At 53.1% G+C, this 16496-nt stretch overlaps 1 protein-coding gene across 1 annotated transcript in view; it reads left to right on the top strand.

Moving 5' to 3' along the window:
- The window catches only part of TCERG1L (transcription elongation regulator 1 like), a 194427-nt gene that overhangs the window by 165981 nt on the left and 11950 nt on the right, over positions 1-16496 (top strand). Inside the window, exon 9 of the mRNA XM_043476085.1 lies at positions 5320-5455. Coding sequence (XP_043332020.1) covers positions 5320-5455 — 136 coding nt within the window. The remainder of the gene's footprint in view (positions 1-5319; positions 5456-16496) is intronic.

The following is a 16496-nucleotide window of genomic DNA, read 5'->3' on the forward strand; positions in this document are numbered from 1 at the left end:
AACCATCACCATCACCACCATCACCACCATCATCCTCACGTCATCATCACATTACCATCAACATCATCAACTCCATCACCACCATCACCACCATCACTGCCACCACCAGCATCATCACCATCATCACCACCATCACCATCATCATCACCATCACCATCATGACCATCATAACCATCACCATCACCACCATCACCACCATCATCCTCACATCATCATCACATTACCATCAACATCATCAACTCCATCACCACCATCACCACCATCACCACCATCACCACCACCACCACCATCACTGCCACCACCAGCATCATCACCATCATCACCACCATCACCATCATCACCACCATCACCACCACCATCACCATCATGATCAAGACCATCACCATCATCACCACCAGTGACACATCACCATCATCACCATCACTACCATCATCCTCACGTCATCATCACATTACCATCAACATCATCATCAACGCCATCACCACCATCACCACAATCAACACCATCACCATCGTCACCATCATCACCATCATCATCACATCGTCATCACATTACCATCAATCTCCTTACCATCACCATCGTCACCATCGTCACCATCACCATCATCAGCGTCACCATCACTATTTTCAGACCTGTCACGTGCTGAGGAATTCACATGCCTCATCTGAGTTCTCCCAGCTGTAAAATGAGCCTCCTAGGGTTGTGAGAAGGATTAAATGAGGTGATGCAAGTAAAGTGGGAGGAGAGGGTCAGACTGTGTTTTCAGCAAATATCAGGCATCCTCTGATGGGGCCTCAGGGTCTCTGTGCCACGCTGTGCTCCTTATCTCCGACCTTTGCTTCAGGCGGCATCTGGCATCTGGCGCCCCACCTGGAATAATGAATAATCATAAAAAGTATGCCAAGGAAATAAGCATTCAGGAGTTGTTTTATGTCCAGGAATCATTTAGGAAGTCATGAGCCTGTGGGTCTCAGTTCCTCGGGATCTTGAGGATAAATAACCACATGTCCCACTTCTGTGCCCTGGCAGGGAACTCATGTCAGCTGCCAGGGACCTGGACCCCACCCTGGCGGACCTGCTGGCCAGGCAGGGGTAGGGGCAGAGGAGCGAGTCAGGGATTTGGGCAGCAGGATCCATAGGACACACCACCCTTAACTCTTTGGGTCCTGGAGCAACAAACCCCAGATGACGGCTGTGGAAGGAGTAGACACAGATTCTGCCGGCCAGGGCTTTCCAGACCTCTTGGTGGGCGCGGTGGCCATCCTGCCCCCGCTCATCAGCAGCAGGAAAGCGAGGTTGTCCCTGTAGGGAGAGGCTGGTGCTGGTGGGACCCGCCAGAGTTATCAGATTTTGGCATTTCCTGCTGCACATTTTTATGAACAAATTGGACAGAGATGCAGGAGGCCGGCTTATCACATCTATGGGGACTGCAAGATTGGGAGAAAGAGCTAATAAACTGATGGCAGAATGGAGATGTTTAAATATTTCAACAGGACTGAAAAACAGGCTCACATCAGCATCACAGATGGAGGCGTGTCAGGATCTTCCTGTTCAAACTGTTTTTCCAGAGATGCAGTCCAGCGTGCTCCCATCATCTGCCCTGGTGTAGCAGCAAGTGCCTATGCTTGAGTTAGTGGACGGGGCCTTAGGCCTGGAGAAAGGCACCCCTCCACTGCATGCCTGCTGCCAAGACCATGCCGCATTCTGAGTCAGCCTCTCCCACCCTCTCTCCTCCCCTCCTTCCTTCCCTCCCTCTTTCTTTCCTTCCTTTTCTCTCTCCTCTCTCTCCTCACCTCCCCTTGTAGACTAGACAGTAAGGAAAAAAACACAACACTTTCCTTTGAACTGTAACAGGCAGCTGGTCCATGGCCATAATTTCTTGGCCAAGGTGACCATGCTGACTCCAGGATGGCAGCGCTGAACCATTCGGGAGGCGGAAGAGGCAAGCCTGTGGGTCCAAGAACTGGCCTCCAGGCAGGGACAGAAGTGCCAAGGCCAGTGGCCTGAGTCCCTCAGCCCCAGATAAACACAGGAAAGTCCGTCGTCTGCAAAAGAATCTGCTACCTGTAGCATCTAGCTGTACTGCGTCTGCTCTCGAGCATTTGCTGGAATAACACGCTGCCCTGGGCTCACGGGCAGGGTCAGGAAGCCCTGGCACACGTCTCATGAGCGGTTCAGCTGCTCCGGCTCCGTGGCGGTTCTGGGGGAGGGGAGGGAGGGGAGCGGGAGGGGGCAGAGCTCAGGGCGAGGCTTGGCTCCCCTGATGTCTCCCAGGGGGGTGCAGGAGGCAGGGGACACGCCCCTCCCCTTGCAGTGAGGAGACCCCAGCCCTGCAGTGGTCCCCACCCCCACAGCCACTCCAGGGCTCAGGTACCCAGCGGGGCCCCTGGGGACAACGCCTCTCACCCTCCGTATGATGTTGACTTTACTCTATTTTTCAGTATTAGGATTTACTTTTAGTACCAAGTTTTTCAGACTTAGGATGTAAAAAATATTTTTAGCAAGTTTGCCTTTGCTTTTGATTGACTCTAATTGAACCGATTGCTTTGCAGTCTGGAAGGCGTCCAGTGGTTCTGAACAAAATATTTTGTGGAAAAAGCTGTAATCCGTGATCATCACATGTTCCTATTAATCTTGTTTCGAGTTACAACAATGCAAGACTTGTTTCCACACTTCTATTTTTAACTAATGAAAATTTATTACAAAGAAATCCTAATTATACCCTTTGGAGTGTGATACAATGGCAAATCCACTGGCAATTTTCTTTTTTCAAAATTCCACATAATGGCATAAGAAGCAAAGAATGTAAGTTCTCTTGAAATCGTTGGTCTATAAATAAGATTCCCTAATGGGCTGAGCAAGCAAGTTGTTTTTCTTTGCACATTCTGTGTGAGGTTGGATTAATCCATATTATAACCCTGATGCGTGGCAACCCCTGTTAGATGTAGCACATGGTATATATATCCCACGTCCCTGGCATGTCCCAAGCTGTTAACCTGCGTGTCTTCACGGCACCCTGGTCAGAGCTGGAGAAGCTGCCGGCTTGGTGGGCTTCAGGAGCTGACACTTCCCCGGTGACACCAGTGGGAAGGAAGCCACCTGCCAATGCAGGATATGTAAGAGACTCGAGTTCGATTCCTGGGTCGGGAAGATCCCCTGACGGAGGGCATGGCCACCCATTCCAGTATTCTTGCCTGGAGAGTCCCACAGACAGAGGAGCCTGCTGGGCTATGGTCCACGGTGTCCACAGAGAGTTGGGCACAACTGAAGCGACTTAGCAAGCAGCACCCATGACCTGGATGGTTGTCTCCTCCTCCCCACATGCGGGGATAGAGATATGCCCAGAACATCCTGCGCATTGCCCTGGCCTCTGTTCCTACATGCTGGGAGCACCTTCCGAGCGGTGACAACCACAAATGTCTGCAGACCCTGCCACAGGTCCCCCGGTAACAGATCGCCTGGGGAGCCCTGATCGTGACCTACATCAGGAAACCCAGACATGCGTGGTGTGACTGCCTTTAACCCTGCAATTCCTGGGGAGCAGCGGGCTTTGAAATGCACGTGCCCTGCTGTTCCGGACCTGTGAGCGCCCAGGATGCTGTCCTGTATGTGGGAGGTGGGAAGTCAGCAGACTCCTCCTAAGGACTGCCAGGAAAGGTGGCCTCCGACCAGGCTTGCACCGGCCTGTTGAGGTCACTGCCTGCAGTCCTGGGCCTGGAGGGTGGGGGAGTGTTGGTGGCATTGTTCAGTCACTAAGCCGTCCAACTCTGGACTGCAGCACACCAGGCCTCCCTGTCCATCACCATCTCCCAGAGCTTGCTCAAACCCATGTCCATTGAGTCGGTGATGCCATCCAACCATCTCATCCTCTGTCATCCCCTTCTCCTCCTGCCTTCAATCTTTGCCAGCATCTGAGTCTTTTCTAATGAGTCAGCTCTTTGCATCAGGTGGCCAAAGTGTTGGAGCTTCAGCTTCAGCATCAGTCCTTCCAATGAATATTCAGGACTGATCTCCTTTAGTATGGACTGGTTGGATCTCCTTGCAGCCCAAGGGATTCTCAAGAGTCTTCTCCAACACCACAATTCGAAAGCATCAATTCTTCAGCATTCAGCATTTTCTATGGTCCACCTCTCACATTCATTCATGACTACTAGAAAAACCATATCTTTGAATATGCAGACTATGGCTTTGACTTTGTTGACTTTGTCAGCAAAGTGATGACTCTGCTCTTTAATATGCTGTCTAGGTTTGTCATAGATTATCTTGCAAGGAGCGTCTTTTAATTTTGTGGGTGCACCCACAGAGGGATCTGGGTGTCAGAGCTAGGATGCCTTCTGGGCAGCAGGGGTCCAGTAGGCACCTCACGGGTGAGAAGAGGCAGAGAGGGAGGAGATGGGGAGAGGTTGGGGGCAAGGTGCTGGGCAGACCACTCCCCGCAGGGCCACGTCAGGGAGCAGGAAGGGTGAAGGTGGGAGTAGCAGTGTCTGTTTGGCCAGATGCTTTCTTCCAGCAGCGAGCGGCAAGGTGCGGTAGAGGGAGGTTTCCAGGTGCTTCCAGCGCGAGGAGTAGAACCACGAGGACCTCCATCAGATGGGCAGTTGAACAAATGATGCGAGTGGCCGGGTCGCTGATTCGTGAGGGGGCTCTCTCCTTCCTCTCGGCCACCCCGCCTGGCCCCTCCCCGTGCCCACGCTGGGCCTGGCTTCCTCCCTGCCCTTGTGTCCGGGCCTGGGCTGCGGCCACCCCTGGGCTCACGGTCACCTAGCTCTCCCTGTCCTTTGCAGACCCCCCAGGGTCTCACTGCCGTCACTAAATCCTCCCTTTTGGGCTAAACCCTCAGACAACGCTTTCTGCCCTCTGGCTGTAGACAGAATAACTTCCCCATAACTGTCTTCCATGCCTTTGTCCAAAGTCAAGTCTAAAAGCCAAAGTGGAACCAGGTTCAAGATGCAGTGACTCATTCAAGTCACTGCAGACAGACAGATTCGCTCTGTTCGCTCGGGTGACAGCAGCCTCTGGCAGGGAAGCTTCAGGGCCACTCGGCCTCCTTCCCAGGCTGTTCTGAGTGCTCTCAACCCTCAGGCCCCACTGAGGTCTCCCTCCAGCTGTGCTACCCCGTTAGGGCTTCTGTTCCACTTTCTGCCCCAAACGCAGCAAAGCTGTTTGCATCCCAGGATCCGAGTCTCATCTGAGCTGGGCTTTGCAAAGTGTTCAAAGACTCTGCTCCTTCCAGGGGCCAGAAGGGCTTTGAAAGGTTGCAGTGAGAATCAGGTGGGTCTCCAAGGCCCTGGTTGACTCTCTGTATCTTGTTCCCTGAAGGACGGAAGGCCATGTGAGTCCCAGGCCCCAGGAGGCGGAGAGACAGGACGCGGGCGCCAAGACACCCCCACCCCAGATCCTTCTGCCGCTGGAGGAGCGAGCGACCCACTTCCGAGACATGCTTCTGGAGAGAGGGGTAAGGGGCCCACGGTGTCCGCCTCAGTGGGGTGGGGGCGAGCCGGCCACCACCCCCCCAGGGCCACTTCCCTTTCCTCACCGAGCTGCATGCAGGCTACATGCAGGACTTTCAGGGGCCAAGAGACACGCAAAGGGACCAGCCCTAGGAGGGAGCAAGGCTTTGGAGGGTGTGATGCGTCGCGGGCGGTTCTTGCCCCCTGTCCGCAGATGCGGCTGTGCGGTGAGCAGGTACAGGTCTCCCAGAAGGGACAGTCCCCAGGACGCAGCGCTGGTTTGTGTCCATGGCCCTCCTGCAGGCACCCGGCCGGCTTCTGACATCCAAGCCTCAACGAGACGCGCCCTGCGGTGATCTCACTCGGGGAGAGGCTCGCACCCCTCTGGGTCAGCCCAATGGGTTTTGAACAGCTGGGATGTCTTAACGGTTGTTGACTTCTGAATCTCATTTAACTTGAAGGGGGACAAGCATTTTAATAATTGAATCCCAGTCCAATGACTTTATTTCCTGTTTTGGCTTTTGGGTATAAAATGAGCCTGATACAGTAGTTCAGCCCAGTTGGATTTCTTCGTAAGATGAGCCTGAACGCAGAAGGCAGTGCTAGGAGCTGGTGTGTAATGATAATTACAGTGAACACTGTAAGTGGCCTTGGGAATGCAAAAGCAAATTCCCTCTGCAGTCAGCACCCGGGACAGGCTGCCTCCTGAGAGGCCCCTCCCAGAGCAGGTGCAGCCACGAACCAAGGGGAGGGCAGTCTGCGGAGACCCCGACTCCCCCCGGGGGAGCCTGAGCAGGGCTGGCGCCTGGGCGGGCGGGGCCGAGGCTCCCGGAGCTGAGCCGGTGTGAGCTCTTGAAGAATTAGGAGTGAGAAGGAGATTATCTCAGCCACCCTCCGAGGGGCCCCTCATCTCCTCCGCACCATGAATTTTAATGCACGCGTCGCTTTATCTGTCTGGAAACACTCAAAAGTAAAATACAGCCCTCGTCGCGAGGACCTGGAGAAGTAGGCTTGTGAGCTCAGAGTGGCGATGCTATATGTTCAGTGTGAATTCACGAGGACGCCTCGGGACATGTGAACTCACACGCACACAGGACTCGTCCCCAGTGTGGACAGAGGGCAGGTTGTTTTAAAAAACATGATTTTAAGAGTTGTATTTACTAGGCTAAAATGCTGTTTCAAAAAAGAATCCCTCCCCATGCAACTTTCTTCTTTCTTTCAAGATGTAGAGGTGATTTCATCAGAAAATCCTGTAGGATGGGATGGCCTTGGGAGCAGCTGATGCTCTTCTGAGGAGTGTGTCTGTGTGTGTGTGTGTGCGCTGTGTGTAGAGGTGTATGTGTGTGTGTGTGCTGTGAGTGTACACAGGTGTGTCTGTGTGTCTCTTTGTGTGTGCTGTGAGTGTTTACACGTGTGTCTGTGTACCATGAGTGTATACATGTGTGTGTCTGTGTACCATGAGTGTATACACGTGTGTGTCTGTGTGCCATGAGTGTATGTGTATGTCTCTCTTGTGTGTTCTCTGAGTGTATATCTGTGTGCTATGAATGTATACATGTGTGTGTGCTGTGAGTGTGTACACATATGTGTCTGTGTGCTGTGAGTGTGTACATGTGTGCATCTGTGTGCCATGAGTGTGTGTGTGTGTGTCGTGAGTTTATATGTATGTGTGTCTGTGTGCTGTGAGTGTATATGTGTGTCTCTTTGTGTTCTGTGAGTGTGTATGTGTGTGTGTCTCTGTGTGTGTGCTGTGTGTACACGTGTGTGTCTGTGTGTATGCTGTGTGTACACGTGTGTGTCTGTGTGCCGTGAGTGTATATGTGCGCCTCTCTGTGTGTTCTGTGAGTGTATACACGTGTGTGTCTCCCTCTGTGTTCTGTGAGTGTGTATATGTGTGTCTGTCTGTGTGTGTGCTGTGAGTTTATATGTGTGTGCATGTGTGTGTGTGCACTGTGAGTGTATATGTGCATCTCTCTGTGTGTTCTGTGAGTGTGTGTATGTGTGTCTCTCTTTGTGTTCTGTGAGTGTGTATATGTGTCTGTCTGTGTGTGTGCTGTGAGTTTATATGTGTGTGTGTGTGTGTGTGCACTGTGAGTGTATATGTGCGTCTCTCTGTGTGTTCTGTGAGTGTGTATATGTGTGTCTCTGTTTGTGTTCTGTGAGTATATATGTGTGTGTGTCTCTGTGTGTGCACTGTGTGTACACGTGTGTGTCTGTGTGTGTGCTGTGAGTTTGTGTGTCTGTGTGTGTGCTGTGTGTACACGTGTGTGTCTGTGTGTGTTCTGTGAGTGTGTATATGTGTGTCTCTCTTCGTGTTCTGTGAGTGTATATGCATGTGTGTCTCTGTGTGTGTGCTGTGTCTACACGTGTATGTCTGTGTGCCTTGAGTGTATATGTGTGTGTGTGCCATGAGTGTATATGTGCATCTCTCTGTGTGTTCTGGGAGTGTATACACGTGTGTGTCTCCCTCTGTGTTCTGTGAGTGTGTATATGTGTGTCTGTCTGTGTGCGTGCTGTGAGTGTACACGCGTGTGTGTCTGTGTGTGGTGTGTGCTCCCTACCAGGCCCACCACAGACCTCACGTGGCCGATGGGCAGGGCTCCCCTGCGCCTTCCCCTCACTCCCGGCTCGGCCCTCACTGCCCCGTTCTCAGACTCCCCATGTCAACAGTCAAGACGTGACCTCTCCCCCTGGCCTAGGAGAGGAGGTCAGGAGCACGGGCCAGAGTGCCAGGCTCTGGCTGCCCCGGCCCGCTGCTCCCACGCTGGAGAAGTGGGTCGGCCGTCGAGCCCCAGGTGCCCTGGGAGGATGGAGCTGGCTGGGTTGAGACGCCGCCACTGCCACCCGAAGGGGCTGCCTGCTCCGTGGCCATCGGGCCCGCCTCGGGGTCCTGAGGGCTGGTGCCCCGCGTCCCCGCCGGGCTGGGCCCTGAGCGGTCTCCCTCGCCCCGCCCTCCTCGCACTCTTGGCACGAGGCCCCTTTCCCGGGAGGCCCTCCAAGCCCTGCCTGCTGGCTCCCTGGCAGACACGTGGTGCCCCACGGCCGCCCTGCGTGCCTTCCTTGTGGCCGAGTCGTTGTGCTGGGTCCCGGAGGCAGGGGCCTCTGCGGCCCCACTGGGCTCCTCGAGCCTGGCTCCAGGCACTGGCTCCCAGGGGCGCTCAGCGACCTCCCGGGATTCCCTTCACCTCTAGGCCCCGGTCTTCTGCATGTGCCCTGGGCCGGCCCAGCGCTGACCAGGGAGGGGGCCTGTGGCGCCTGGATGAGGGGGTTTATCTCCTGGAGCAGTTGTTCTTCCCGTTTCCTGCTCCTCTGCTCGTGTGGCATTTACAGGATAAGACATCACTCATGATAAAGCGGGCTCCTCTCCCCACAAAGTTGCCAAGAGGAGGATTCTTCTTTACAGACCACAGCGGTGGAAGCACCTGAGTCTTGCCCCCAGGCCTCTTCTGATGGCAAGGATAGTGCAGGAGTAGTCACAGTTCTGAGGTCTGAGTGGACCCAGCCAGTCTGTCCCGGTGGAGTTAACAGAGAATTCCCTGAGAAGCGATGCCACCGTGAGCGTTTGAGAAACATTCATCTCATCCACGTCTAGGTTCCCACCTCTTTGTTTTGGAAACCAACCAAGTCCAACTTACCCACACAGCATGATATTAAGCCACTTGGGGGGTGAGGGCTGCTGGAGACCCCACCCGGCCCTCTCGAGGACACGGAGTCTGCGTGGTCTCCGGTGCAACCCAGAGCCCTCAGCTGAGCGGTTTTACTAAGCGGATATTCAGTGCATGCTTGCCTCATTGAGGTGAGTCCACCCAGCCTTGCTTCTTAGATATACTCACATAGGAGAATCGGCGTGAAAACAACGTGGAAACGGGAGGCACCAGCTCCAGTATTCTGGGTATTCCCAGGAGACAGAGATGGGGGTGAGCTGAGACCCTCATCTTACAAGGATTTCAGAAGAAGCCCACGTACCCCTCATGAATAGAGAAGACCAACCTGAATGTACTGCTGATGTCATAAAGCAATGCCCACGTTTATGACTCTTGATTTTATAAAGTATGTCGGCAGATTTTATGAGTTACTCATGCTCAAGAGGCTTTCATGGCTAAGCCCATCAGATTTCTAGTTGCTTAAAAATGAGGCTCAAAAAGGTCACCTTTTTCATAGACTGAGTGATTAATAAGATTTTTTATTGCATTTGTTCAATGCTTCAGCTCAGAGATTCATGTGCTTATAGAAAGAGGGAGCTAGGTGTATGATTTCTAGTAGTTTAAAAAGGGCATGGTTTGGGGTATGCCATGGGGATTTTGGCTTGGGGAATGCCATGGGGATTTTGGCTTGGGGAAAGGCTTTCATTTTTGTGGTTTTGTAATATGTAAATGGAAGGCTTTGTTTTTATAGTCTTTCACTAGTATAAACCACAATAGAGCTCTCTTTAAACTTCAGTCTATAAAGGGCAGGATTAATTGAGCAGCAGCTGATTAATTTAACGCTGTCTATTTAGATAAATGCATTAGAGACAATTTATCGAGGGTCTCTTCCTTCTGCAAAATAGCCCTTGGGAAGTGGCTTTCCCAGAGGCCAGGAAAGAAAGACTGTTCCATAACCTTGAATCTTGATTCAGACACTCCCGGGTCCCTCTGCAGGGGAACCCCCGGCCAGCTTCGCAGCTGCAGGCAGCCTTGGGGAGACTGGCACAGTGGCCAGCTCTGCTGCTGAGACCCCTGGACTTAGGATCTGAGCCTGTGTAGGAAAGAGGAATTCACAATCCACACACCCGCCCCAGCGGGCCACAGGGCTCTCTCTCTGCGCTAAGGAGTTGTTGGTGCAAAGGCCGTCCAGATGAAGGAGAGACTCTTCCCCTGGTGCCCTCCTGCCTTCACGGTGCGTGCCTTCTCCCTTCTCCCGGGTGGGGGCAGGAGCACCGCCCCCCGTGGCTGGTGCCTAGTGCCCCTTTGCCCAGATGCGTAGGTGTCGTTGCCTGCAGCTGTAGTGGCCGCTGGGCCAGACGCATTTGGGAAGGGCTCAGTCACGTGCGGGTATGCATTGGGGTTGAGATGGCCCTGGAGGCGAAGTGCCTAAGTCGTGGCTCTGGAATCCTGGAGACTAGCAGGAACTTCTCCATGAGACATATCCTTGCTCCTTAGGAAGCTTATCTGCTTCGTGTTTCTATGGCAACTCTTCAAAGTCTCACCAGGCACAAGCCACTAATAAAACAAGATCGAGCCATCGAAGGAGTGCATGCTCTTTATAAGAAAGATGCAAAATTCAAAGAACAGGAATAAAAATCACCCGAAGTCCTAAGACGCAATTGTTGCCATCAATGGATACCTTTCCTTCTAGTCTTTTTATCCTAAAAACAGATGTTAAAGCACTAGCAAAATTAAACACTCGTATTATGTAGTATAATACATATTATACAGTATAGTTATATAGTATCACCAGGATTGAACCGTAGTTAAACGTGGCTGAACCAATTTTTTATTTTATTTGTCCGTTAACTTGGGCTGTGCTGGGTGATCACCGCTGCCTGCAGGCTCTCTCAAGTTGTGGGGAGCGGGGGCTCCTCTCCAGTTGCGGTGCGAGGCTCCTTATCGTGGTGGCTCCTCTCGTTGCAGAGCACAGGCTCTCGAGGGCCGTGGGCCTCCGTGGTTGTGGTTTGAGGGCTCTAGAGCTCAGGCTGAGTAGTTGTGGCAACGTGGAGCTTCGCTGATCCTTGGCATGTTGCATCGTCCTGGACCAGGGATCAAACCCGTGTCCCCTGCATTGGCAGGCAGATTCTTAACCACTGGACCACCTGGGAAGTCTCATTTAAAAAATATATATATATAGGTAATTTGATAAGGTAATTTATACATTTGTATACTATTTTCTCCTTTGAAGCAGTTTTAAAATATTATTATAAACCTTTGGAAACATTTTTGATGAGGGTATAACTGTTCATTGTCCATTCAAAGTGCCCTCATTTTCATTCATTTAGTCTACTGCTCAATTTTGCTAGTTTAAATAATACTCTGATGACTGTACTGATGCATGAATGTTAGTTTCTGTGTGTGTGGGATTGCTTCCTGCATGCCGTCAACATCTGACCTGTATTATCAAATTGTTTTGGAAAAAGTTGTTTTCACACAATGTATTCTCCCAGCAGTATTTGAAAGTTCCTGAAAATTTGTTCTCTCAGCGCGCTCCACCACCACTGAATAGTAAGAAGTATAGATATTTACTATTTATTATTTTTTGAATCTCATGGTTCCTTCCCTTTGATTTGTGTTTTCCCTCGGCTTCTGTGCTGTGGTTCTTCCTTACTGAATTAACGGCCACAGCTTTTGGTGATTCCACTCTGCAGATATGACTGTGGTCACCTCTTTTAGTGAGTAGACCGCGGTCTAACAAGAAGATGACCTGGGGGGCGGGGCACATGGACCACCCACTGTAAGCTTAAGACGGGAGTATAACTAACCCTAGTGTGAAAGCTAAGTTAGGTGAGATATTGTGGAATAACAGTGCAAGAATTTATTTACTGATCAAAATACAAAAAAAATAAAAAGGACAAAAAGTAGTAACACACTCTGAGCACTGGGAGATGGGGCAGAAGTCAGCAAGTCCCAGAGTCCTGGCGGGGGGCACCCAACCCCTCTGCCATTTCGGGGTCACCTGGGGGTCACCTGGGCTCAGGGGACCTCTTCACATGCTGACCAGTCCCTCTAAATTTAAGGTTGGAGCATCGCCAGGGGCAACACTGCACCAGGAAGGGGTGGGGCCAGGAGGAAACCCTCCACTTCCTGCCCCGTGATTGGATGAATCGCAGACGGGTTCCAGCAGGTTCTACCTGTGTCCTCCACAGTCCCCCTGAGGGGTGGCACCCTGGGGGGCACCTGCTCTCTCCTGCCTCACCCTGAGCCCTTCTTCTTCCCCGCGTCGGTGGCCGGTATGCCTGGAATTCCCTCCCAAACTTCAAGATGACCCTGCGTCCCAGGCAGGCTGAGCCCAGGAGCGGCCTGCTCGCTGCATCCTGTGCTGCGCCCGTCTCCAGCCCCTTGAACAGTCAGGAACTCCAGAGCCAGAAATAGAAGACACAGCTGTGCGTTCCAGGAAAGTGGATAAAGAGGGTAATGGCGTGAGAGCTAATTGCAAGGAACATGCCATCTGTCATCCGCAGAGCCGCAGGCGGCGAGGAGGACGGAGCGGAGGCCCAGAGGGAGGAAGGGGGGCGGGCGGGGCGCGTGTTCACACCCGACCTTCAGAGTCAGGGCTGGAGGCTGTGTGGGGGAGAGGGGGGCAGCCCTGCAGGGACGGGAGGCGTGGAGGGTGCCGCTGACGGAGGGGGTGGTGTTGGGACCAGGCTGGGGGCTGGAGGTGCAGAGCCAGGAGGGCACCCCTGCTGGCCAGGCAGGCGGTGGCCCCGACCCCGATGGGGTGGACCCTGTTCCATGATGTGGCAGCAACAGTCTTAGCTTGGGGACTGCGCCCCAGCCAGGGTCCACGCGGCTGCTCCTTCCTTGTGCCTGTTTGAATGGCAAGCTCTGCTGTCGGCCCTTGTCGAAATGGCAGGGAGCGCAGTTCAGACCCCAGGGATGAGTCAGGCCGGTGGGGGGGGGGGCGGTGTCTGCCGCAGGAGGCTGGGAGGAAGGAAGGGCCTGGCCCCCAGCACAGCCCAGGGGACCCACTGCCTGAGCTCTCCTGGTTCCCAAATGATGGCGATACTCCAGGATGGGGCTCCAGGGGGAGGTCAAATAAAGATGTGTGTGAGCGCTCACCAGAGCCCTAACCTGCCGGCGTGGGCTGTGTCCACATGCGCTCGCATCACGATGGAGCACCGACCTTCGCCCGTGGCAGGGTGCCACCCTGTGTCAGTACCCACTCGGTTCAGATGCTTCTGGGAATATGTTGCCAACTCTCAGGAGATGACATGAAGATCACAGAACATAGCCCAGGATGGGAGACGGAAACACCTCAGACCCAGCCAGGCTGCAGGGAAGGACTGGATTTCTACAGGAAAGGGTCTAAAATGGGCTGATGAATCCCACTACCCAGGACCAAAGCACATGTAAAATGCCAGAGTATCAAAGGAAGGTCTGTTATGCAGATGACGGATGAAGATCAAGGTTGAGAATGAAGGCCATGTTGGAGGCGAGAGGGTGCATTTGTCGCAGAGACCTGCTGCAGGGGCACATCCCAACAGTGGTCCCAGGACTCCGACCCCGGGACGCCCATCCTGAATGACCCCCTCGCTTGAAGGGGGGCTGGCCTGTGGATAGGATGGAGGCGTTCCCCTGTGATGGTGTGATAGTATGTAAGATGGGGCCTCATATGTAGAGGTTCTCCCACCGGTTTTGAAGAAGCCATCCTACTGCAGAGGGGGCCACAACAGGGAATTCGGGGACCCCTGGGAGTGGAGAACAGCTCCCCACTGGCCTCTAGCAAGAAAGGGGAGGCCTTGGCCCTGCCCCACAGAATAAGCCTACCAGGACGTGACTGCAGGGACGCAGGCCTGGGGAGACTGGTCTTCCATCAGGAGCGAGTCTCAAGGTTGAGGCAGCAACAGTCCTCAGGGTCCTTTGGGAAGAGTCGGTCCGGTGGACAAGGCCGTGTCCCCCTGCAGGCACTGTCAGACCCTGTTTCACACTTGACTCCAGCCCTCCCATTGGCTCCAGCCTCGGTCACGGGCCCCATGGCCGGGCTGCCCCTCCGCCCAGCACTGCACCCTCCTCCACACGTCGAGAGCATGTGTTGGCCTGGCTGTTAGGTTATGTGATGACGTCTGTCTGACCATCACAAGTTACAGTCACTGTGGAGATGACTCTTCCTGCCTCGTACGTTGTTCAGTTGCTCACTCATATCTGACTCTGTGACCCCATGGACTGCAGCACACCAGGCCTCCCTGTCCCTCACTCTCTCCCAGGGTTTGCCCAAGTTTGTGTCCTTTGAGTCGGTGATGCCATCCAAGCATCTCATCCACTGTTGCCCCCTTCTCCTTCTGCCCTCAATCTTTCCCAGCATCAGGGTCTTTTCCAAGGAGTTGGTTCTTCGCATCAGGTGGCCAAAGTATTGGGAGCTTCAGCTTCAGCATCAGTCCTTCCAATGAACACCCAGGACTGATCTCCTTTAGGATGGACTGGTTGGATCTCCTTGCCTCGTATACAGATTGTAATTTCCTTTGGAGCCAAGGATGATATGCTATTTTTTTTTTCTAATTTAGTTTGTTATACATCTAGAACTCCTAAAATTCTCATCACACTGGTGGAATCAGATATGTGACCCCGGTTCTTACTAATCGCCTGCCTTTCATACAGAGCTGGGAACTTGCAGGGCTTTTCAGGGCTCTACGTGATGGACCGATGCCCATCTGATTGGGCTGAGCTGAAGCTGACCATCCCTTCTCTCCAGGTCCACCCCAAAGCTCAGGTGGTTAGGCATCAGCTCTGGATGAACAGAGGGACCATTCTGCCCTGATGTTCTTCCGGAATCCTCCCCACCGCCACCCCTCCATGATGTGTCAACACCTCACCATGTTCTTAATCAATTGAGAAAGATCCCCGGGTGGAGCTTGGCTCACCCTGCCCCATAAAAGAGCTCATGAGTTTTAAAAAGAATTTTGATTTTTATTACTGAATACAGAAACGGTCAATGTAGAAAACCCTTATAATGTTCCAAGCAAGTGAAAGTTGCTCAGCCGTGTCCGACTCTGCGACCCCATGGGTATACAGTCCATGGACTTCTCCAGGCCAGAATACTGAAGTGGGTAGCCTTTCCCTTCTCCAGGGGACCTTCCCAACCCAAGGATCAAACCCATGTCTCCCGCATTGCAGGCAGATTCTTTAGTAGCTGGGGCACAAGGAAGCCCAAGAATACTGGAGTGGGTAGCCTATCCATTCTCCAGGAGATCTTCCCAACCCAGGAATCAAACTGGAGTCTCCCACACTGCAGGCAGATTCTGTACCAGCTGAGCCGCAAAGGAAGCCCGTTCCAAGCAAAGCCCATGTCTATGGTAGTAGTATCTCTACCAGCCATTCTGTAACCTGTTCAGAACTAGGAGCGGGTGGGCCTTGTTGATGGAACCTGCCCATCAGCTTCTCCTCCCCACTGCGCCGAGTCCGTCCCCCGCCTGGGCCCCTGGGCACACATCGCATCTGGCTCTTCCTGTTGCTCTCAGGACAAGCCTCTGGTTCCTGAGGCCGCCGAGTGGCCCCACATCCACTCAGGCTGTCTCTCCTGCTTCTTCCCAGCTCTGCACAGTCCTACGGCCCCCTGTGGCCCCCACGTTCCCCCAGTTCCCGGAGCCTGGCCTCCACGCCACGGACAGTCCCCACTGAACACCCTCTCAGGCCCCTCCATGGGACAGGTCCCGCCCTAGAGACATGGGACCATCCGCCCTGGAGACAGTTTCCCCCCAGGCAGATGGGGGCCGTTCTCTGTGCCCTTTGCACCTGGGCACATCTCTGGAAGGACACTCATGCCCCTGGAAGATCCTGAATTCACTTTCTGTCTCACCTCCCACCAAGCTCTCAAGGTCAGTGGCCTTGATTTATCTTCTCTGAACCCACAGCACCCAGCAAGGGGCCTAAGACATAGCCAATATTTAGCCAGTGTTTTTAAGTGAAAAAATTATTTTTGGATGACTTAAAGGTTTCACTGCCCCATCAGCTGAGAGTCTGGAAGTGGCAACCTCCCAGCAGCAAGGAGCTCATCTGGATCTCAGGTCCCAACATCTTCTCCGATAGGAGGGACCAGGGCTTCTCAGAGAATGCTGATTCTCGGGCCACCACAGGAGAGATAGGAGATGATCCTGGAGCATCTTCAAGAGCCCAGGAAACAGAAGAATGGGGATACATCCCCGGGACAAAGGAGGCAACCACAACAGCCAAACCTGGAGCAATTAGAGCACAAATCAGCAGTCATGTTAGATTACAACCCAAAGTATGACATAAATATCTATGAGTTTATACTGACATAAACAGTTGATTGAACTAATAAGTAAATGTGGGAGAACAGGCAAATACCCCATCCAGAAGAATTCCAAGGAACTTACACAGATTCTTCCATATCAGGAGG

The sequence above is a fragment of the Cervus canadensis genome, chromosome 8 (genome assembly GCF_019320065.1).
Source record: "Cervus canadensis isolate Bull #8, Minnesota chromosome 8, ASM1932006v1, whole genome shotgun sequence".
In the NCBI taxonomy this organism is placed as follows: Eukaryota; Metazoa; Chordata; class Mammalia; order Artiodactyla; family Cervidae; genus Cervus; species Cervus canadensis.